Source organism: Cyanistes caeruleus, chromosome Z, assembly GCF_971803275.1.
Source record: "Cyanistes caeruleus chromosome Z, bCyaCae1.hap1.1, whole genome shotgun sequence".
In the NCBI taxonomy this organism is placed as follows: Eukaryota; Metazoa; Chordata; class Aves; order Passeriformes; family Paridae; genus Cyanistes; species Cyanistes caeruleus.
In genome coordinates, this window is record NC_141732.1 from 941,345 (window position 1) to 966,130 (window position 24,786).

The window sequence follows — 24,786 nt, forward strand, 5'->3', positions numbered from 1 at the left end:
CAGCTGTGCAGCGCAAAAAAAAGGAAATCTGAAGTGTTATATGGATATTATGTAATAGTAATAAAAAACCTGCTCCTTCCTTATGTACTGTAAATATTCATGTATCTATGTTTCCCCCTACACCCAGGTGGAACTGCAATCAGTGACAAGCAGATTTCAAGTAGTTCCTAGTTTGGTTTACCACAAAAATTTTACCATTACAAACTTAAATATTCTCATTTCTGTGTCAGTGACTGAACTTCTCCCTCTCCACTACCAGTATTTTGCTTGTCCACTAGAAGGTTCCACCAAGGTGTTTCCAGAGAACAAAGAAATTGTGTCCAATGTTTTAATGAAAACAGATTAAATACTCTCAGTTTTTCATGGCAGTGAGAGTAGTTTTAAAATACACACACACATTATTGAGCACCGGATTCTGAAAGACACAAACTGACACAGCAGGAACTTTGTGTCATGTGTTTATTCACCAGTTCCCTTGTCATTTCCAGAACCCCTGACATTTAGTCTCTGAACTAGTTTTACTTTCATTTTCTACTATTTTTATTTTATTAGGAGTTTCTGGAATGCTCATTAGGGAAGAACCACTGTGGGATTCTGTTTCTTACAGCAGGCATCCCTCTCTCCTCAACAATTTCTCCTTCTCCTTCTCTTGCAGCACAAACACTCCTGAACTTACTGGGCTCAGAATACTGCTACTGAATTAAAGCCAGTGCCCACACACCCTGGACTGGGCACTCAGATCTTGTTTCTCAAGGTGAAAATAAAATGTTTGCATCTGAAGACTTGGACATTTCTGCCTGTTCTCTCAGCCTTGTCTAAAAAATCAAGAACACAAAATTCAGCATTTTAAATGCACCTTAGATGGATGCACACAGTGAATTTTCAGGAAGACAGACTCTTTATTTGTCTTGGATTTAGGCTGGAAAAATACTCAATAATGCAGCCAACTGCAACTTCAGCCAAAATAACTTTAGCTGTGGAGAAGGAAGAGGGCAAAAGGGCTAAAATCAACTTCTCCAATGGAAGTTCAAGGACTGGCAGACATGATAAGGTGCTGTGAAAAGCAGAAAAAACCACTCCAAAACAAACAACAAATCCCCAACAACAATAACAACAAACAAAATAAACCCCAAAAACCCAAACAAAAACCGCCAACCAAACCCCAACCAACAACAACCACCAGCAAAACCAAAAAAAACCCAGCAAAACACCAGCAAACAAACAAACAACACAAAACAAAACAAAAAGAAACAAAGGACACATAGAACCCAACCCAATTAAAAAAACAACCCATAAAGCAAAACCAAACCTCCTCCGAAATCCCTCAAAACTAAAACCAAAAAACAAGACAAAAACAAATGACCAACTACACAAAAAAAAGGAGGAAAATCCCCAAACTCAAAACAAATCCCAATCAAACCCAACCAGCAAACCAAAAAAACCCCCAAAAAAACCCCCAAAAATGAGTAAAACACAGTAACAGGCAAGCAAGCCAGATCTAAGCCACCACTGGAGATGGAGATTCCACCAACATCTGTTGACAGCACTATATTGTAATTCCTACCCACAGGTATGAAATTCACTAATTTGGCATCACAAAAAGGATTCTGAAGGCTGCTGTCCTGCAGCTGAGAGCGAAGGAAGAACCTTCTACTAAACTGGGTGAAAAAGAAGCCAGAAAGGAAAAACCTTTTGTGCAGTCACTGTAGAATATTTGCATTTAACAAATTACAGTGAAGGTTAAAAAAAAAAAAAAAAAAAAAGCCCAAAAACCTAAAAGGAGGAATTTATTAGAATACTAGAATAATAGAGATGACACAAAATAAAATCAAGATGTGAAATGTTAAATTTAATAAGCTTCCTTCTCTTACAGCAACATTTCATGTTGAATTGTTAAAAGTATTTTAAAGAAGGGCAAGTTCAGGAACTTGAATGATGGTGCCAGAAACTGTAGCACTTTTTTGTTATCCCTCTGCTCAAGAATAACCCAGCTGTGTACAGGGAGAGCAAAGGGTGTCTTTTAACCTGTGTGTTTAATGCAAGTGTGAGATGTGCAACATCAAAATATTGTAAAATCCTGTTTTTCTCAGTTCTCAACACAACAGAAAATAAGTTTTCTCAGTGGGAAAGTCCTTGAGAGAGCAATGTTGAAGCGCAAGGCCCTCACTACCCACATTTTGATGCCAGAAAATGTGATTTTACAGTAAGTATCCACAAGGAAGCTGATGCCATAAAGGCACAGAGGCTGGAATGTTTCTCTGCCAGCCATGCAATTCTAACTCTCTTTTTTAGCTGTCCAGGAGACTCTAAAATGTGATGTGGATTAGTTTTCACTTCCACCTAATAGTGGTGAAATAAGGAATTCAGAGGGTGGTGCTCTACTAAGCATGACATATTTGAATAAATCTATTGCTTCTTTAAATTTACTTCCCAAAGCTGGGAGTGTAATTTACTTCCTTCCAGATACAGGTTTCTTGCACTGACATTTTTATCCTGCTTTTAACTCATACCTTTGCATTTATCAATCACACTTTGTCTCACATAAATTTGCAAAACTTGCAACAATGACTAGTCCAGAGAAGTAATCCTGAATATTTCAAATCCTATTGAGACTCAATTGATATTGACCACTAACAAAAATCACATGGTGAGACACAGCTTCACACTTGGTGTGGAGAAGACCTAAATAGCAAACAATTGATTTTTATAACTCAGCCACCTACAGTACAAACATAAACACCACTTATGCTAGCAGCTGAAAATGGAACCACAGACCTTATTTGTACACACTACAAGTGATCTTAAATTAATTGTGCTGCTACTTGAGGGGCAAGTACTGGAAAACAGTTCAAGCTGCAAGAGACAAGGTCACACTTCCTCTTGTAATTCTGAAAATGACCCAATCTTTCCATCTATCCATTTAAAAGTTCTAAAAAATGACCACAAGTGAAACAAATCAAAAATCTTTGCTCTTGTCTCTGTTTAAAAATCAGCTGCCCAGTTACACATTCTGGGTAAAATACCATTCATCTTCACCTTTTTTGTTTCCAAACTCTACTCTGGGCTAAAAGGTTTGGCATCATTTACTGCTATGTATTACTAGCATTAGTATCCAAAAGATTAAAAATAAGACTGCTGGCCATTTTTATTTCATTTTTCTGTATGGGAAAATAATATTTCAATATATCTCTTTAAGACCCCAGTGTTTTAGGAAACACTCCAGAGGTGTTTTACACCTACATCTTCCATTCCCAAACTGAAGGGGGTCTGCCCTCCTAGGAGGACCATGGGGAACCATTAAATATGTGTGAATTGAATTTATCTGAGTTACCCTGCAATTCATTTTTCATTTCATTGCTTTTCATTTTTCAGTTTCCTCTGTGATTTTTTTTTTGGTGGCATCTCTCTCAGCAGTAACAAATCACTCAAGTTTCAGGACACTCTTCATTAACACATTTTAGTCTCAACTGGGACTGAACACTAAATGATTTTTTGCTGAAGTATTTAGGAGATTAAATTTGGGTTGTACATTGCCCATCCTGCAGTTTACCAGTGCAAACCAAAACAGCTGATTTTATTTATGGTATTTCACATAAAAACGTGTTATTCTCAGCACTGAGAGAGGAGTTCTCTCTATATTGGCTTTTCCTGATGACCAAACCCATTTCCATGAGTCAGTTTGTCTCTGTGCTTCAGGGAATGATCCCTAAAAAATAATTCCTGTATTTATGGTTTTCTAAGAGCAGACTGACAACTTAAAAATAGCACCAGTAAGAGGTCTGATTTAATTCATAATACAGAGAAAAAGTGGGGGTTTTTCCCCTCAACTGAAGAGCTCCTTCCCTATCCAAAATTCCAAGTTACAGCAATACCAGCTTTTTAAATAAATTTAATGTTTTATCCCTGGTCAAGGACACCATATGGGAAGGACACTGTAACACACATCTTGTTTGGTGTAGAAAAATGAAGAAACAATTCCGTGCTTAACAGAAAGAAAGAAACAAACAAAAAGAATCAGAAAAGCCCCAAACAAAACCTCTGGTCCCCAGCTAGGCATCTCTCTCTGAGATGCTGAAAGCCAGATCTGCTTTTAGATGATCTGTAGGAATTAAATTGTTATTACATTTATGTCACTTTGTGGGGAACATCATTATCTGAAGCTTAAGATTTCATAATTGGGACAGAAAATTGCTAAGTTCTACACATAATGCTTAAAGGAATTTTTGAAAGAAATTAAAATTTTATAAAAAGCATTACTTAGATGAATTTTAAACCAGGTAAACAGTTTTTACATTAATTTTATTAAATGCAAATGGAAGGGAAAACAGAGTATTTCAAACATGACAAGCTAAAACATTCAAGATGTAACACCTTAAAAACCCTCAAAAATGAAAATCCCTGCGTTTTTAGAATTTAGACATCATCCAGACAGATGACTGAAAGCATTTTCCCCAGATTGATGAACCTGATGATGATACATGGCTGATTCTTTGGAACAGCTGATTAGCTCCTCAAACTGAGCAGTTTTAATTTGTTCCAACAGTTACGAGCAGCAAAAGCATTTCCACATCTGCAGGGTGGGATTTTTGAGGCCAGCAGATTCCGGATAACTTCACTTTTTAGAAGCTGACTTTATTGCTGGTATTTAGGGAAAGGAACCCAAACAGGAGAAAAACACAAACTGCTTATAGATCTTTCTAGATGATAATACCCTCTCACATAGTGCAACCAGTCAAAGTAATTTTTAAAAATGGAATATTTAAAAATGCAGTGTGATACTGCTGAGGACAAAAAGGCACATATGCCAATTCTGCAAAGAATTAGACCTATCATTTTATGAATTTGAAGATTCCCAGACTGCTCTGCTGGGGTGGGTGCATCGACAAACCATGGAGATTCCAAAAATACAATAAAGTTCTTCCTACCAACACGAATTATACAAACTCAGAGGGAAAAAGGTCCCCTTTAAAATCTATTTTCAAAGTTTCTCAGGGCTACCAAAGCTGCTGTCTTTGCTCACACGCTGCATGTGCAGCTCTGGTGACGTTTCATTCTTCCATCACCATGTTTTCACAGCCCAGGATGGTTCTCAAGCTTCTGGCACTTCCCTGTGTCCGCCCTGCTCGGAATCTTTAACTTTTCACTCCTTCATCTGCAATTGCCCCACTTACTGCACTGGAATTGAGGCTGGGTGTGAACACGTGCCAAATCCAGCTAATTCTGCTGTTCTGCTACAGTTTGTAACCATCTCAGTTGTACAGAAAAGTCAATGCTGCAGAAATGGGGAACACAGCGGGAGTGTGATGGATCCCGGGACAGATAACGAGGTGAGGCTGCAGGAAGTGGGGAGATAAAATACAGAGAAACTCTGGAAAGCCAGGAGACTGTGTGAGCATTAAGGGGAGAGCTGAAAGAGTTCAGAGGGGTTTAAAAGGAAACAGAACTTTTTTAGACAGGCAGAGACAGAGGTGCTGGTTCTGCACAGAGCAGGCTGAGCCACAGCACTTCCTCTGGCTCCAGCTGTGCCATTCTACAGCTGGAACTGGGATTCCTCATTCCCTGCACAAATAGTAACCCCCAGTGGAAGATTCATTCCAAAATGGCTTTAAAGAGGTGCTGAGGGATTCCTCCCTCCTCGTCTTCCTTCCTTTAACTGCTTTAACCAAATGCTGCATTTATTGGCTCTGGAATACAAACTCTATTTTTTAACAATGTGTCATGCCATGACTTCACTGCAAATATGGTCACTATTAACTATGAACTATAATATTACATTACAGAGATATTTTACAGCCTTACACTACACCTTACAAATCCATTTTCTTTCCATCTGTACGTAGTTCACCATTTCTGCCTCAAAATGCAGGACATGCATGTTACTAATTTTTAATTTGCTGACTTTGCTTACTCTCATTTAACTAGGTGATAAACTTTGATTTGTATTTATTTACATATGGTAGACATATATTTGTAATGTATTCACATATAATAAATATAAATGTTTATATATACTTATTTTTTATTTATTTATTTTCCTGCCCAGCCTTACTGTTTGAGATATGCATTTATATCTCAAATAGTAAGGCTGGGCAGGAAAATGAAAGTCCTTTCTGCTCATGTGCCTTACTGTAACAACACTCTCCTGAAGTATTAGGTCAGCTCTACTATGGCAAACAAGGCTAAAAATAATACTTGAGAATAATATGTATTGAGCTAAAAAGAGCAGGAGCAGCTGCCACTAGATGGCAAGGCAAGCTCACATTACTTTTCAGGGCTGGGTTTGGGTTGGGTTTTTTTTTCCCCCTTTATATAAGAGGAATATGTAACATTTGTATTTCTAACATGGTGTCGACACTTCTCTCCCATGCCATTCCAAGTTTATCTGGTGATCTGAAGTTGGTGAACGAAGCCAACCACTTGAAAAGCCCTTTAGAAAATACAGGCACCACAGAAATAATGTTTAGTGGTAAGTTGAACTTGAAGAGATTTTAACAAATGTGTTGAAAAAAAATAATGTGCTTAAAAGAAAGGGCGCTTCGCTTATGTGTGAAAAGGTACAGACAAGTGCTAGAATTTGACTTTTAACAGAATTACCAAATTAAACAAGTGAACTGTCAATTGGAAAACAACCTGCTCCCCGTACAGCTGCCAGCAGGGTCTCCAGGTGAGTGCCTCTAAAGGCAGTCACGCTCAGCCAAACCTTTGGGCAGCCATGGAATACAGGAGCTGAGGACAACTGAGGTTTAATTAAACATACATTGAAGTTTCTCCTAATTGCAGTGCAAAAGCAGCAGCCAGGGTCAGGCTCTGCTGGGAGTCAGTAACTTGGAGAAGCAGTGAAGGTAAGGTGCCCCTGCCCACACCTGGGGTTGGAACAGGAGGGGCTTTAAGGTCCCTTCCAAAACATTCCATGGTGCTCTGTTCTAAACTCTGCATTTAGGAGTGCTAAAACTGGAAATTTAACTAACAGGCAAACAAAATCCTGTGAAATCAATAGTTTACATTCTGTTTAAAAACTCCAAACACCTCAATGAACGCACTTCCCTCTGGCCTCAGCTCATTTGCTTACTAATACCGACATTGTCCACAAAGATCAAATAAACAGTCTGCAAAAACACAAATGTGACATCTCTCAAATTATTTAGCTGCCTTAAAACATCAGTGAAGAGAGGGATGGAAATGGTCCTCAGTACCTGAAGAGCAGCAATTGCACCTGCAAGACTGGATGTGGAAAGCTCAAAGTCTCTGAATTGTACAACCTGAACCTCTTTGATCACAAGTGGAAGATTTAACTCACTGTACATGAGTTTGTAAGAGCCTTGTGTAAAGCTGTGGCTGCTGACATTATATACATCCACTAACATTAGACCCAGAGGTAAGTATCCATTATGATCTTATTGAACCTTTCAGTTGCTCAGTTACTATGCCAGGGTCAGACAGGACTCCAGAACCAGGGACAGAGAGCAGGTCATGCTGATATCCAAGACTGGCCATATGAAGAAACTAACAAATGAAGTGGAGTAAAAATGGTCTAAAAATGACATAGAAAATGTCCCAAATGACTTTATTTTATTATCACGGTAGCTAAGTGCCTTCCTCACACCTTAGCTCCATGTCCAGGATGTTACAGATGGGAAAACTGGAAAAGAATGAGATATTTCCAGACTCAAGCTGGGGCTGGTTGGGCATTTCAGACATGTATAAATAAAATCACCTCGCTTGTATGCAATCTAGTACAGTTTCATGACTTCTGTTGCCCAAAGCAGCTGTTTGGGTTATAATACTTGGGGTTAAAGTGTCCTGTTCGGCAGAGGTGCTGTGCCCCACACATTCAAGTGCTGCTGTTAATGAACCAAGAGCAGGTTCAGGCTCTGTTTCACACCGAGTTACTTCCAGAGTCCCACTGCTGCTCAGTCTGAGAGAAGATGAGGACAAAAAGTATGTGCCTATGAACTTAAAGTTACATTCAAGCACAAAGACACCAGTGAGGGAACTGAGGCACATCCTAACTCCACATAAACACTGACTTTTCACATTTCACTTTTGGCACTGCAAACAACTTCTCTTGAAAACTGAAAAACCCACAAACAAACAAAACCCCAAAAAACTCATTTATTTGATGACAATAGCTGAGAACAGCTCTACCACCTTCCCTGCACTGGGCCATTTTCCTGGACAGGCAGCAGTGCAGTGACCATCATTCCTCACCTGAACCGAAGCATTAAAGTTCAGCTACACAGAGATACAAGACAAATTCAGCTGCTGGCCTCAGAACTTCTGCCTCTGTGGACCAGGCATGAAATGCCACAGGTTGCTAATTAACATCAGTGCTAACGCTCTACCTGCATGAGAAAACCTGCTTTTACAAAGAGCAGAGTTTTGCCACATACTGTCTGAGAAACAGCAATTCTCCAGTATTTCTGTACCTCCAAGTGCTATACTAGCAGACAGCGTTATTTTTAAAAAATAAAATATATTTATTTTGTTCTGTAAAAAATAAATCTCTCAAAAGTCATGTTAGAGGTCAGCAGTGCTGACCAAAAGCAAAGCCTGTTGGTGTTTCTTCATCCCCAGCACATTTTCCCCCCTGGACTCTGACATTCCCCTGATCTGATAAGAACCCACTGCAGCAGCAGTGACCCCGCTTTGCTTATGTCCCTGTGGGTGCCCATTGAAAACAGGAGTACAAAACCAAGAGGGAAGGAATTACTTCAAATCATTTGTGACCCCTGAGTTCTGCAAGCAGAGCTGGCAGGTGCTGGCTGTCAGCAGCTTCAGCTCAGCCTAACCCAAACAACTCCCTGAAAGCAACAACAGGCACCCTTACCATTCCAGGGTGACCTTCCAGATAAATTTCGGGTTAAAGGAATTAAAATGTTACGAGGCCTTTGTGGAGCAAAGTCTCAGTGCACTAAATATAGACACAAGCACCTCTCTCCTGCTCTGCCCATGTGGTCTGACTCTGGAGAACAAACTGTTTGCTGTCATAATCCGGGAGTGAGGGGCAGGTCTCAGCTCCAAACTGCTGGGGGGAGAAGAATAAAGGCAGCCAGCTCCCAGAGCCAGAGAGATGAACCTGTTCTCGGGGGTTTGTTTTACTCTGGGACCAGAGGAATTGCAGGAGAGGATGGAGAAAGCGCCTCAGGTACAGGTCTACAGCAGCACCCATGACGAAAGGAGGAGGATTTCACCGTGAGTTTCCATTTCTGGCCTGTGATTTCACCTGTGTTTCACAGCAGCAGATGACAGCCCTCCATTTTCAAGTTTCACACACGCAGGCTCTGTCTGCCAGCACATTTTCTTGTCTTGGGGCGAGCTGACCTTGGTGAGGCTGAGCTCTGATGAAGGTTTCAGAGCCTGGCACTAAGTGCTGCCTGACAACACTGCAGCAGCAGGGCTGTCTGCACTCACACCTCAGGCTCTCACTGGGATGGAACCCTCTGGATTCTGGCTGAGCTCCCCTTGCCGGGATTGCTCCCAAACACATCAGCGCATCCACTACCACACCTCATTTCCAAACTCGTGTATTTTTAGGCACACAACTACAGCAAGGATTAATAATGTCTTGGAAAATGTTCCTTTTCACTCTCAGGCCTCGCAAAAAGAGCAGGATGTCATTGTGGGTTCAAATCAGACTCAAGCCAGATACTGGCATACAATGAGATTTTACCCGCACTCAACTTTCTATCAGCTTGTCTTTCTTACATCTTCAAAGATCTGGAGTGGCTAGAAGTCTATTCACGCTTCTAAAAACAAAACTCCCACATCCTCCTTCTGCACAACCTTTAAAATAGTTACTCTCTCCTCTGTACTTCACACACTTGTCCTATCTGTGCCCCTTCCCCATCCTAGTAGTCATCATAGACAATAACAAAAAAAGTTAATTCCTCTGACATCACAGCTGAAGTGGGAGGCTGAAGTAAAAAAAAAAAAAAAAAAATATTTAAAAAAGGCAAAATATTGATATAATCTAAAAATTGACACAAAAATTATGTGCAAAAGAGCCTCCCTAACCAGCTGTTCAAAGCACTAAAAGCAGAAATAAATTAATTAATGAGTTCTGCCAGCTCCCGAGAATTTTGTGACTGGCAGCAGCCAGATATTTTCCACTTCACTTCCAAGTATCTTTTCATGTGTTACAAATCCAGCCTCAGTTTGCCAGTGTGGAGGAAAACAACCGAGCTTTGGTGAGGAGGAGGTGTAAGCCCAGCCTGGGAGCAGTGCAGCCTCAGGGCACAAACACCACGCTGGCCTTGCACTAAAATGTCATTTCTGCCACCATCGTATCCTGCGCTGTTACTGCCCAAAGTCACAAATGGGTGTTCAGCTCCACGTAGGACGAAACTGAACAGCAGCAGCACAAGGTGTAAATCCCTGATTTAACTTTTTAGGCACTTGGGTTGAGATCTTCAAGGCGCAGGGCGATGCTCAGTGGGACATTCTGCATTGCTCAGGCTGAATTCCCACACAAGCTCAGGAACCTGGCCCGTGGCTTTAGCACAGAGCTGAACACAACCAACAACATTCTGACTTTAAAATTTCCACAGAATGTTATGTATATTATTGCAAGAAATTATTTTAATATTGTACTCAGGCATTTTCAATCTCTGCTAAAAAACTGGCACCATTTCTTGTTCTGTACTATTTCATAAATTAAATACTTGTCAGTCAGGTCCCTTCCTTCCCACCTGTCCAGTTCTGTTTAAAAATAAACTCTCAAATATTGCACCACACAGTGAGACACAGTTCAGAACAGGACCTTTTCTGCAAACAGTATTACAGAGGATTTTCTATCCTAAAATTCCTGTAATGATAATTTTTTTTCTGAATACCTGAAAAAACCCCGGTGGTACTGGACCTACTGGCATGCCATCTCCTGGGGGAATGTTTCCTAGCACTGGGCTGGGAGCTGCTGCAGCACTCTGAAAAGAACAAAGGGAGAATAAACCTTTGTCATTGCATGGTAGGCATTAAACCCCCCCTCAAAAATCCCCAAACCTGACCAAAGTGCAGAAAGTAATTCTCTGGATATGTTATTATGCCATTGTTTCATCTGAAGGTAAATTAAAAGTGTTTAGCCTTTTGTCCATACAAGTACCATGATTTGTTGAAATAACAAATGTGTGTTGAGAGGAGGGGTGCCAGAGATAGCACAGGCCAATTAGACAAATGTTGACTAAATTTTAAAAATGTTGTATCTGAGTGTTTCTACATGCACCAGTAATGTAACTTGCATTGCTTGAATGTAACTTGCATACTTATGTGTATGAACAGTCTCACACATGCACAAGGATATACACAGAGCATAAAGAAAGTAATTTATGCATTTTATCAGCAATTTCTAAGCACTTTAAAGATAATTTCAGCAGCCTGTAATATTTTTCCACAACAAGAAGAAGCTTCAAAACAGGACTCTGTTATAAACAGTACAAGAAGGGAGGCTCATGATTCTGGTGGTAATGCTCAAGATTTTACCAACCCCAAAAATAACCACCATGACAAATTAGAAGAATCCAGGTTACGTTTTTGGAAGGGAAAAGAAAAAAGGGATTTCTAAGGAGTGAATCAGAGGATGAAATTAGTTACCTTTGCAAATCCTTCAGCTGGAATAAGCGAGTAAAGAATATTGCTCCTGGCAATTTACACGCAGGAGATTGTCACAGAAAAGAGAAGCCAAACTGCTTCTGTTGTCATGTGCTGGAACCTCAATTACTTTTAATTTCTAGCATTCTTCCTTCCTGCAATGTGTTTCTGTAGGGCATGAGGCTGAATCACCTATAAATGCTCAAAATCTTGTGTGAAAGTACTGGAGCACACAGAATGCTCCCAGAGCCACTGGCAGGTTACTAATGACCTGCCAAAGCCTGCCCTGCAGAACACACAGATATTAAATTATCACTCTATTTATTGTGCACTCACACTCCATACCCTAAAGATGCAGATCTGGAAACTGCATTTCCAGGTGTTTGGCACAATACCTAGGAAAGGAAAGAATAATGCTGGAAAGATCTGAAAACTGGCACAAAAGGAGGGATGACCTTTTTCAACCAAGCAGAAAGGAAACGTTCAGTTGATCACCACAGATTTCTTCAATGGCTTAAGCTGTGTTTTAGAATTAAAGTTCTGAACAACTAGCAGTAAGATATTTAGCCTCCAAGCTCAATGCTCTTTGGAAAAGTCTAGAATGTATCACTCAAATATAAAGTCTGCAAAAGGTGCTGGCTTTCAAAACCTTTTTGCAAGGCTTTGATTCACAAAAAAAATCCTCTCATAAAGGGTATTATCTATTCAAGGATCAGTGCTAGAACACTGTGGAATTGCAGCTGATAGGGAAAGCCAGCCAGGTGAGCTGGATGCAGCAAACACTTTGGAATCATAATCACAGATGATGCAGGGAGAGGCCACCACAAAGCAGCCAGAGCAGCCTGGGAAGCTGTGGCCAAAAAAAAAGGTGGTGCTCTGCCAGCCACTGCCACTCATGTCAAATCATTACTTTGCTATCATACCCGTTTCTGAAGGAAAACAGGAGTAAAAGCTGTTGGTTTGCTGTTGTTTGGGTTTCTTTTAAGGAAATACAAGCTCTTTAAGCATCAACACGCAATAAACCCACGACAGGCACAGTCTGAGTGGAGCATGTTGGATGCGCTTCTGCAGGTTTTCTGGATGAAGGATGACAACAGCAGCACCAGTGATGGAGAAAATCGATGATGTTAAAAGCCTGAGCATCTCCAAATGCCCAAAAGAGCCTGAGCTGCAGTGGCTGACCAAGGAGGAGCAGCTCATTAAAGGGGCACTGATGGGCTTTATTACAGCACCATCATCCCCTAATGCCCTGGGCTGAGCCACCTCACCTGCCATGGGACGTGTCCTTGGGATGAAGAGCTCCCACAGGGATACAGCACCCTGCTGCTGACACCCTTCCCCACTTTGAAAATTATCTTTTAAAAAATAAAATGGCAAATTCAGTTTAAAAATAGAGGGGGAGGGGAAATAATGACTATTCAAAAATGGAGGGAGAAAAGGGTTAAAGTTATAACTGTTAGCCATTTGCTGTCCTAAAATGGCTTTGTAAGAAATACACCTAAAAATAACATTTTCATTTCATTTCTGCATCTCCCCTGCCCTGCACCTGTGAGAGGAAGGAGGGAGGGCTCAGAGTCTGCGTGGGCACAGCAGCAGGGCAGTGTTAGTGACAGCTGCAGTGCCTTTCCATAACTGTAAGAATTCTGCAGTTACAGGCATCCTGCAACACTCTCAGGTGTTACAGAAACCTCCATGTCTGCCCTTCATTATGCAATTCATTGGGGCTTTTTTTTCCTGTTTTCATGTTTGTTTGGGATTTTCTTCCCTGATGGGCAATGAAGTCCCACAGCCAGAAATAAAGTATTTTCAGTGTTTTGGGTATATTACATTTTCTAGCTTGTGCTAAATAATGAATCTTTTAAGAACATCTACCAGGTAGATCAATAAACAAACCTGCAACTGCTGCATGGAAATATTCTTATTTATTCTATCCTGATGAATTATTCATTCTTTTTCCATAGTCCCATAGCAAACCATGGCCTCCTTTTGCATGCCTTACAAGTTGTTCATCATTTATACTTCCATTAGTTTGACATTTTAAATATTTGCAAATTGCTTTCCCTGCTTTTCATAAAAAGATAAAATTGGAAAATTTAGATGGTATAAACTCTTTGTACAGTAGCTTACCTCCTTAAAAATGGAAATCTGTATTTGCTTTTGTGGCTAAAATAATGAATTTATACTAATGAATTTATAATAATTTACAATTATTAATTAAAACTGTGTACTTGAGTGAAAGTTATTATGGTCATTTCTTCCCAAGCTACTCTTAGCAATGCAAAAATAGATTATTATAGTAACTAATAAAACTAGCTATGGTTTAGAATGGATTTTATAATAAAGAAATCACAAAGTAAATAAAATGCAAAGTAAAATAATTTGGCTATTCCACTAGAAGGGTATCTGAAGTATAAAAATCCAGAGATAAACCTGCAATGCTTGTTTTTTGAGGCCATCTCAACAAGTGGTTGATGAGAGAAGCTTACAAAGAATTTCATTTGAAACCAAAGAATTCCACAAAGAAATTACTTGACTTTATGAAAATCCTCACCTGGCTCATTCTTTCACCAAGACATTCAATTTCAGGTATTTTGCTTACAGAATTTGGCTTATTTTTAACTAAAGTAAGCAGTTTACTGCATGTTACCAAATTTGTCCACTCAAGGGAGAGTTCAGTTTTTAAGAAGTCTCACTGATGGTAAATTATGTAATTTACTGGATGATGGAGGGGAGGAGTTAGACCCTACATTTAAAAGTGCTGGACACCCAATTCCCTAATCACCCCACCCTCCTGCACATTAGTCCCAAATCTGCTCTTATAATTTAGGAATATAGTATTTTCATATATTCAGACAGACAACCAAAGTGTGCTGTCTCCAGACAAAGATATTTCCATTCTGCCATGGAAGGTACAGACACAATCAGCTGAACCAGAGAAGAAGGCATCAACATCTCAGGGTATTTTTATGTACACTGGTATTGGGTTAATGAAAGAAATTGAACAGTGAATGTGGAATATGAAGGACAATGCAGGGAAACCACAACCATGTTTGAAATGCTGGTGAGAGCAGTACAGTCAGAAGGAAAACCAGAAATTGTCAAAATTTAAACAATTGCTGCTTTTTTCTTTTTTTTTTTTCCTTTTCTCCTTTTCTGTTCTGGGGAATAAATATCTGGTACAATAACTCAGGAAGTAAGGAATTTAAATGTAGTTGGTGGTTGGTTCGGGTTTTTTTCTGGAAAGACAAGTGATGGATGATTACTATTTCCAGTCATATTTACCACATGTTTAATTTCTGGTCATTGATAGCTTTGAAGTGCCAGACATACTGCAGCCATAAAAAAAACACCAAAATTTACTTTTGTAAACACTTCAACTTGTAACTTACCAAGTTTCTAAGACATCAATTGGTTCCTGTAACAGACCTTCCCTATTTGTACCCATCACAAATTAAAGAAGTATTAAAGGAACTACACTGATTAACCACTAGCAACCCCCTCGTTTCCTCCAAGAGGGAACATAAAACTACTTATCACTCTGAACAAAAAAAATAAATAAAATTCAAAAAACTCCCCAGCACTCTAAACAAGTCTCTGTGCCTTTCACAAAGCCTTTGAACACTTGGCTGTACACCAAGCAACCAAAACCCCCAGACTGAGCAGCCTTGGTTTACTCAACACAGATTGGAAGGTCATGGCCAAAAAAGGTGGATTCATCACACTGAAAGAGGCAGGTAATTTGAAAGATCTGGATCATGAGACCTAATTAAATCCTGGCGTAGCTCCACTGATATATATTTGTCTAAACTGCTTAATTTCTGTTGTGTAACAGGAAGGCATTCACATGACAGCACAAGTCTGAGAAGTGGAATTGTGGAAGGTCATTCCTTAAAACTTCTGTTTTCCTCCAGTCCCAGCTATGGTTTCACCTGGACTCTGGTATTTTATTTCTCTTCATTCCATCTTATTCATGGGTAATAGAGAATAATAAAAATAATGATGACATCAGAGCAGACTAAAAAAAATCATATTTAATCCTTGGAAATACAGAAAGGGTTGCATCAGCAGACATGGTCAGTTAGGGAAGAGCAGACCTGCTGCTGCTGCTGCTGCTGATGATGGTGATGATCTGAGACTGAGACTTCACCTATCCTTCTTCCCCAAGAAAAAATTCCATCCCCAAACCCACCTCACTCCAGCAAAGCTTCCCCATATCTGAAGCGGGATCAGAGTTTGTATCCCAGTGCCCAGTCTGGGGATTTCATCCTGCTTAGCTGAGACTCAGAAATTGCATTACAGTGCTGAAAACTGGCTACTGGGTTGGAATATAAATTAATTTTGAGCAAAGCTTTGTTATCAGTGAATAAAAGGACTTCAAATTTCTGTTAAAAGACAGCATTTCCATCCTGTCTCTCAGCTGCTGCTTCTTGTATTATTTAGAACATAACTTCCAGACAAGATTTTCTCAAAATTATAGTTATAAAGAAAAATTATTTAAAAGAAACCTTCATTACTGCCTGGAAGTTAATAAAATCAGTACTTGGAGTAGGTATCAATGGATGGTTCACTGACAAAAAGGTGCAAGAGTAATTTTTGTTGTAGATACGGAAATAAACCGATGCTATTCTTTTCAATTTCTGCCCACTCTTCTGGGTTATTTTTTTTGCAAAACAGACCTGTACTGAAAAGCAGAATACCCAGCTTTCCTCAGTCAGTGGACCACAGCATCACAGAATGAGCCAGGTTGGAAAAGACCTTTGAGATCATCGAGTCCAACCCAGCCCTAACAACCAGACCATGGCACTCAGTGCCACGTCCAGTCTTTTTATAAACCCCTCCAGGGATGGTGACTCCAGCACCTCCCTGGGCAGCCCATCCCAGTGCCCAGTCCCTCTGTCAGTGAAGTTCTTCATGAAGATTCAGAAATGATACTTTGAGCAATGCTTCCAGCCCATTTTCTGTCAAGGCCAGGGCACTCATCTGAGGTGAAGCCAGGTGTGTCTGAGTGCAGGGTCCCGGCCCCGCAGCAGCACCGTCAGCCCCAGCAGGAACCACCACACTGCCGACAACAAAAGGCACTTGAGGACACAAAACGCTGCTGCTGTTGAAGCCTGGAGCCGAGTTGCAGTGATATTTCAACAAAATGACTTCTTTTCCAGAAGTGACACTTACACCCCTCCTCCAGACTCCCTGGAGACCGAGGCAGCTTTGCTCGGCAGCCGCAGAATCCTCCGCACGTTCCCCGCGCTGCTCTGCTCCCGTTTCCCTGCAGGATCGCAGCAAGGGCCGCTGCAGACCACGGGTCTGACCCCTGCCCGCCCCTGGAACAACTCCTCCTCACACAGGGAATGGCTCAGACACGTTCTGTCTCCAGCTGGGGTTTTACATTCCAGATATTCCCTGTGCTCAAGACATGCCCTGCTGCACAAAGGGGGCTGATGGCTGCTCATCCTTTCCTCCTTCTCCCCCAACACACTCTTCCATTTTTTTCCATGCTGTACAGATAATTCATGGTTGGTACAATTGTGCTAATTGGACTAGTATGACAAGACTATCTCATACCCCGACTTCCCCTAGCAATTAAGTGGTTGGCACACTGTCTTTTAATCATTTAATTAATCTAATTGTTAAACCCACTTTATTTTCCAAAGATTTTAAGATTGCCAGAGTATTGTATCCCAGTTCTTATGGCCCAGCACTCCACATGAGTCAAGTGCTTTTCCATTTTAGGAATACAGTGATTATTAAGATGAAAGTTTTTCTGTATCTCTCAGTCCTTTCCAAGTTATGAAACAAATGAACAAATATGCTGTGAGCTGAAAGACTAAAATTTGATTATGAAATGCAAAGTAGCCTGGTTTAGGGTTATCCTCAGGTCGCCTGGGAGTGATTCAGCAATGCTGGCAATACATGCACAACTTCAGAAAGGAAAATACACCAAAAACCCCTCAGTAATTCCCTCACAATTCAAAACGGATTTTTGTCTCCATATGTAGCTGACTGGGAAAGTCATATGCACAAAGAGCTAAATTTTACTTCAGAGAGACCCGAATTGCAAAATTTACTTTATGATGAAACTGCTTTTCTGCTTCTCCAGAGTCTGAAAAATTGTTCATTTATGTGTTCTTGTCTGGACCTTCATGTCATGAAATTCCTTTTTAATAACCTGTATTTAATAACATATAAATATCAATTTACTAAGATACCAACCATGGATTCATCTCTGCTTTCCAAGTCTGTGCTCCCTAAGTTATTCCTCCATCCTAAAAAGTGAAAACATGTGACTTCAGAACACTAATTATGACAGCCCATTTTCATAGACAGAACTTACTGAAGCATCCATTTGGGGGTTTTATTTGAACATTAGCTCCATTATCACTGGAATTAGTGGTACACAGCACACAACACACTACACACTTCAGAGTCCCTGGACTGAATTTCATTGCTTTAAAACCAGTTGTATTTCTTCTGTGTGCAGGTGCTGATGAATAAATACTTAATTCCCTAACAAGTATGTGTTCATTCGAAGAAAAATAGGATAAATTTAAAACTTATGGAAAGCTAGCCTCTAAAGTATCTCATTTTCTCATGTTGCCTGAATATCTATCTTTGGATAAATGTAACTTGTTGAGCAGAGAGTTAACACCTCTAAGTGCTAAACCAGAATTAGGCACTGTGCTTATGGAGACCTCACATTTTCATGCTGGTGACTATTTGCTATGAAGGAGTTATAGGGCGTAGTCAATGAGCAACAGAACCACTCAGCCCACCCCAGGGGGTACCAGATATCAAGGAATTTCCATCCATCCATCCATCCATCCATCCATCCATCCATCCATCCTCCATCATCCATCCATCATCCATCCATCCATCCATCCATCCTCCATCATCCATCCATCATCCATCCATCCATCCATCCATCCATCCATCCATCCATCATCCATCATCCATCCATCATCCATCCATCCATCCATCATCCATCATCCATCCATCCATCCATCATCCATCCATCCATCCATCCATCATCCATCATCCATCCATCCATCCATCCATCCATCCATCCATCCATCCATCCATCATCCATCCATCCATCCATCCATCCATCCATCATCCATCCATCCATCATCCATCCCTTATCCATCCATCCATCATCCATCCATCCATCCATCCATCCATCATCCATCCATCCATCCATCCATCCATCCATCCATCCATCCATCCCTCCTCCCGTCCTCCACAGACAACAAAGGCAGAGCAAGGCTCAGGCCTCCAGGAACCTGTTTTTTGGACATCCTTCTGAAAAGAAAAACAAACTTTAATTCCTTTTCTTTGGGAATCTGATCCAAGAAGACCCAAGCCTGTGAGTGTCCAGCACGCACCCCCAGGGCTGGTGAGCGTTGGGGCAAGGAGAAACAGCCTGGCCAGGAAAAACCCTGGCTCCAAACATGACCAAACTCGCTGGTCCCCAAGTCACAGAGCAGAGCAGGTGAACCTGTCTCAAGTGGCTCCTCCCCAGGGAACCAATTATTTTACACCCTGTGGTGTGAAAATCCATAGCAGTGATAATGAGAGTTTGAATCTTTCAGGGTTAACTACCTCCTACAGCTCTTAAGCACACATTTAAAATCTTATTGTCCTGCTTATTTTATTATTATTTGGGTTTTTAGGAGGTGCCCACACGGACACTGAAGGGATGGATCCTTGCTATTCCACCTGGCTGGTCCAGGGACTACTGGGTCACCCACACAGGAAACAGCAGCACTGACAGTGTATTTTTAAATACATTATGTTATACAAGGAACAAGATTCAAAATTCAGCTGATGCAAGAATGATTGCTGAAAACTTCTGCTTCACCATGTAATTCTTCATTGCACTTCATTAAAAAAAAAAAAAAATCAGCTAAACCCAGGAATATTGTATGAAAAATTGCCTTCATAAACAGTTTTATACATGCACAGATTGCACATAGAAACAGACTGTATTTAAATGACAATTATGTGTATATGTATCTTCACTAAAAATGCACATTTTGCAGTGAAGGAACTGTTACAAAGTAAAGCAGGTACAAACCCCCTTGTTTACATAAATAAATCAGGTCACATTACACAGATCCAAAACAAAAGCAAGCCTGTCTTCCCAAGGTTCCTGAGTCTGTGAGTGCAGACCTGTCAGGGTCACCTTCACCTCAGCACTGTGTCCAGGATGACCTAAAACACCCGAGATTAATGTGAGCACTTAGTGGTTGCAATAATCCATATTTCACTATATATAAAAAGCTGGCTTCCTCCTCAACTATCACAGAGAGGCTTACAGAAGGAAAAGTACAGACAGATCCAGTTTAGCTCTGTAATTTAAAAAAATTATCAACAGGAGAGCAGCAGTCACCCATGTGCCACCTGAACAGCCCCCGGCCGACAGTGTCTTTGGAATTAAGTTTAAGCTGAGGTTAAAGCACAGCAGAATGAGAACTATGTAATGTACAGGCTGGAAACAAGAGAAAATGAGAATTGAAGTCAATTTGAAGCATTCTCCCCGTACAACAGAGGCATTTTCCAGGAGGACGAAAATGTGGCTTTTATTGGGTTTGCTCTAAACAGCAGCCAAGGCACAGAACTCTGAAGCTCTCCCATTCCACCATTTCCTCGTCTTCACTTCCAGTCCTAAGCCTTCCAATCCCTCAAAACAACTCCAGCCTTTTCACTCTCCGGGGACTGCAGCCCATCACACAAAAATAAGCAGGTTTCTGCAGGCAGAGGGTCCCAGGGGAGGGATATTCTGCTTCCTACAAAAGCTGACAAAATTTAAGTGTCAGGTAACAGTGGATAATTGTAGTACTTCATTTAACTGCCTCATCTACCCTAACAGCCTGCACAGAGCAAGCACCAATGAAAGGGACTGCAAATTCCTGGGATGGTGAAGTTTCTTTCCTGCAATTACCTTAGAGCTGCTCACCTGTGTGATTGATGTCCCTTGTGCCTCCAGCTTCATATGAAATGAACAGAAAACACTTTTGATTTTCCCTGCAAGTACCACTCCACAGAAGGGACTTTCCAGGATCTCTTTTCCAGAAAACACCCTTTTTTCTCGTTCCTTATGGTTATCATTTGCATGGGTATTTTACTAATCAAGATCATATCCATCAGAGGCTGTTCTACTTTCTATGCACTCAACTTGGTACCTCTTTAGAATGTCTGGAGTGTTTCATTCCTACTCAGGTCTATTTCATCTGCTGCATAATTAAAATGTTACCACTCCAAGCTGAAAATCCAAGAGAAATGTGCAAAGTTTGTAGAAAAGGACAATCAAGGGTTTTTTTTTAACCTTAGTGGCCCCACTTTGGTGTTATTCCTGTATGAACTTGTATTTGCAGCACACTTTGTGCAATTGTACACATAGCAAAATTCACATTTAGCTCAACTACTTCAAGTTGGTGAAAGTCTAGCTAGAGCAGACTGCATGAAACAACTTGCAATTTTCAGACTGAAAACCACCCTAAAACACAGTACAATGTGTGAAAAGGTGACAAATATATGAGTTTAAATATATACAATATGAAGCTTGGAAAGAATTTTTTACCTCTCAGGTTAAGGTAACACTATCACAAACTGTTATCAGCCACAGGAATGAACTTGTACAGGTTTTGCAATTATTTTTAAAATCCTTCTTTGTGCCCAGGAGAGTGTGTGCATTTTCAGCATGACAATGACAAAGGCACACTCGATAAAGCACTGAAGAAAAAAACCCAAAACAAACCAAAAACCAAACCCAAAAAGTGTCTTATTACTTTTCTCAGTGTCATTGTTAAATCCTTCTCATCCTCAACTCTACCTGTGGTGCCCATTCCTGATGTGCTCCTCAAGCACTCAAGTCGTGCATGTATTCGTTATTTTGGAGCAGGAAACAAGGTTTTTAAATAAAATGAGTTTTTGCTGTAATACAGTGCCAAGACAAAATTACAGGAGGCAAAGAAAGGCTGCTTGGTGTTTTCCAGTTGAAGTTGTGCCACGGCTGAAATGTGAAGAGAAAGGTGTGTGGTACCTGCAGGGAGACCAGGGCATCCCCAAAACCCCAGACCTGGCCAGGCTCTGACCCAACAGGTCCCACCAACGCCTGCAGCTGGGAAAAGGCTCTTGGGGTGACCTCTGGGGGTCTCAGGAGGACGGGAGGGTGGGGAAGGTAAATGCAAATGCTCCCATTAGTGCAGTTCTGAGTCACCTCCATCCCCACAATTAAAGAAGAAAGGGCAGGAAGTTCAAAATGCGATTGCAAAGGGCATCTTAAAACTGCCCATGGGTCTCAGGATCCTTGTAACCAGCATTTCACTCCAGAGATGGGAACATTTTGCACAGGCAACCCTCCCCCATGCACTTTTTAGGTTGTTGCTTTTGGCTAAGGCTGCTGCTACAACAGGAAATAAAAATTATATTACTCAGGAAGGAAGCTAATGAGTTTCCCCTCCCCCCAGTGCCATTAGACACTTCCTGAATAAAGGAGAAGCACATTAATATAAAGAACGGCCCTACGTGAGCAACCAGGGGATGAACAGCTCCGGGATTAAAGCTGAATTCCATCTCTGGATGGACAAGGAATACCAGGTCAGCTGCCCTGAGGCACCACCTCACTGCCCCTGCCTTACCCATCCTGCGCTCAGAACACCCAAAATCAGCCACGATTTCATCACTTCCTCTGGCAGAACATGCCAGGAGATAAAACAGCTCCTTGTAAGGAGTGTTTTCCATGTGCTTACTCTGTTCATTTTGCTTTATTGTTCTGAATTTAGGAGGCTGCTTCATAAAACCCCAAATCTGGGCTTTTATTGTTCGGTTTGTTTTGAGAGTACTTTAAGCTGAGGGATCTCCCAATCTGGGAAATATCCAGAGGCTGAAAAATAAACTAAATACCCAGTGCCTGATTCACTTAGTGATTGACCCTGCAGTGTTAATAACATTCAGCACTATTTTAAAGATGCAGTAGCTTTTTCAGTGATCAGAATGTAAATATTTTTGTGTTGATATTAAGACTTGTCTCAAAATCAAGTTTTCCATGTAGTTCATCTGTATTAGGTACTTTGCACTGTAGTTACTCAGTTCATTCCTGGCATGTTGCTTTCTTTTCTGGATTAAATTACAGTAAGTAATATAAGGGGCAACTCTGCGAAAATATAAGTGAGGGCCATCTGAAGTTAAAAAATCCAGGAGTGAAGTTTTGCACCTGTTGTCAGTCTTCACAGGAGCCAGCCTTCCCAGCAAAGGAGCACCAGTCACACAAAATAAGGGAGTTTAGAGCTATTCAGCACGAGCTGGACTTTTTTGACCACCCCAGTATGACCAACAGTGACTGCTGCCGTACTTGGAAAATCTACTTTTTTGCTTTGGCTTACTCTGTTCTCACTCTCTTCTTTTCCTGTCCAACAAATATCTTGTTTTCTTGCCTTCTTTAGGCTCCTCCCAATTCCTCGATCCACCAGTCCTTTTTACCTCTTTTGACTTTAGTTGCTAAGACTTAATGGGAGCCTGGAAAAATACACCACATTTTTGAGTTTAACTCTTACTGGCAAAAATGAATGGGGAATAAAAGCGTCCCTCCTGGTACCCTGTCTCTGCCACAGGCACAGTCCTCATCCAGAAAGATAAAACTAATGAGAACAGAGGGATTTCCTGCCACAGTTTCTCCAGCTTCTGTACTCTGTAACATCTTCTGTATCTAAACTATGGCTCAGAATTATTCTATGTGCCAATCAGAGAGCTTTAATTTCAGACAAGACCTAAAGGTGTAGAAAACAAAGTAATTAAAAGTGTAACTGACATAATTTTACCTTTACACATCCTCTTCCTAGTGTTAAAATACATCTGTTGCTTTATTGTGCTCGTATGACAAAATAGGATAAAATTTCATGATCACAATGAGACATTTCAGAATGTGTCTGACACGGGATGTTCACTTTCCACCAGGAGCTGAGACACTTGGATTTTTGTGTTCCGAGGAAATCGACATGTGTAAGGAGCCACCGTGACATGGGGCATGTGGAGCCTCAGGATTTAATTACAGGATCCTGTTTTTTAAGGACAAGCCACACAAAACCACGTTTAGAAGCAACAGGAATGAGTGATTTAACCTGTGTGGATTAAACTCCTTTGCTCCTCACTGCGAGTAAACAGTGTGTTAGCAATGCCCATGTACAACACCTAAAAGCCAAAAAGATGGGGGGGAAAAAAAGAGAAAAGAACCGAAAATATTTAATTATAATTTGTTTACCCATTTAAGAAGTGCAGCTATTATTTGCAGCCAGAGCTAGCAGCCTTTGGCCACGGTTCTGAACATACCTACGGAGTGTTGTGAACAACAAACCAAGTTTAAATTATTGAAGAGGAATTCTCCAGGAAGCAGGAGGATGAGCTGGGCAGACGCCAGAACCACCAGCCAGGTTTTGTCATGGGGACCCTACCTAAGCTGGAGACCTGCACAACACAACTCTTGGACAGAAACAATACATCGTTCCCAGCAAAATAAAAAGGACACACGTGCACAAAACCTTCCACGTCTCTTCCTCCCTGAAACTAAATGTTAGTGAAGGGTTAAAGTTCAGCTTGTTTCAATTCCACAGAAAGGCAGGATAACTCTGCAAGGAATTAATGCTAAATGAACCAAAATTCCCCCTAAGAGACTGGGTTTTTTTATTGTTTGCCACATTCAAAACGTCTAAATTTGAGCACAAATATATCTGAGTGTGTTTTTTTCACACTCCTCACAGAGCCTGTCATTAATCACCTGCCAAACATGCAACAGTTCCCAGCTTCTCCCAGCACAGCCCCTCTGCATCTGTGGCTCCTGATACCAGCACACTGTCCTAAGGGCAGGCCAAACTGTAAACTCACAGAACGTTTACCCACAGTTTTTCTTATCAGTTGCAGCTAAGCAAGAACAACATCTGACCTTCACACAGCCCCTCCAATTGTTGCCCTACTACTCAACAACCACCTTTTCCTTCATTTAGGAGGCAGTGAACATTACATTTAAAAATGAAGGCATGAAATCATTCAATTTCTCTGCTTTTGTTTGATTTATTTGTTGTTTGTTTTTTTTTTCTGATAACATGTAGCAAACACTGAAAAAGGGACTAAATATCATCCTGAGATTAAAAAAAACGGTTTTTAAGTAGCACAGGAATTTTTCAACTTTGGCATTCCCCTGGGCACAGCCCA

The 24,786-nt window shown here is 40.8% G+C and overlaps 1 protein-coding gene and 1 long non-coding RNA gene across 8 annotated transcripts in view; one reads left to right on the forward strand and one right to left on the reverse strand.

Annotated features, from left to right (window-relative positions):
• Positions 1–24,786, reverse strand: part of SSBP2 (single stranded DNA binding protein 2) — a 128,052-nt gene that overhangs the window by 26,488 nt on the left and 76,778 nt on the right. For 5 of the 7 annotated variants that reach the window (XR_015280519.1, XM_086868045.1, XM_086868044.1 and 2 more), the window contains one exon: positions 10,833–10,922. The exons of the other annotated variants lie outside the window; for them this stretch is intronic. Coding sequence is in view for 4 of the 5 variants with exons in the window: in XM_086868045.1 (XP_086724171.1) it covers positions 10,833–10,922 (90 nt within the window). In the remaining variant the exon portion in view is untranslated. The remainder of the gene's footprint in view (positions 1–10,832; positions 10,923–24,786) is intronic. 7 annotated transcript variants of the gene reach the window in all.
• Positions 22,082–24,241, forward strand: LOC147647963 (uncharacterized). Its single transcript, XR_015280521.1, has 2 exons — positions 22,082–22,179; positions 23,536–24,241. It is a non-coding gene; the product is annotated as an uncharacterized LOC147647963 (long non-coding RNA).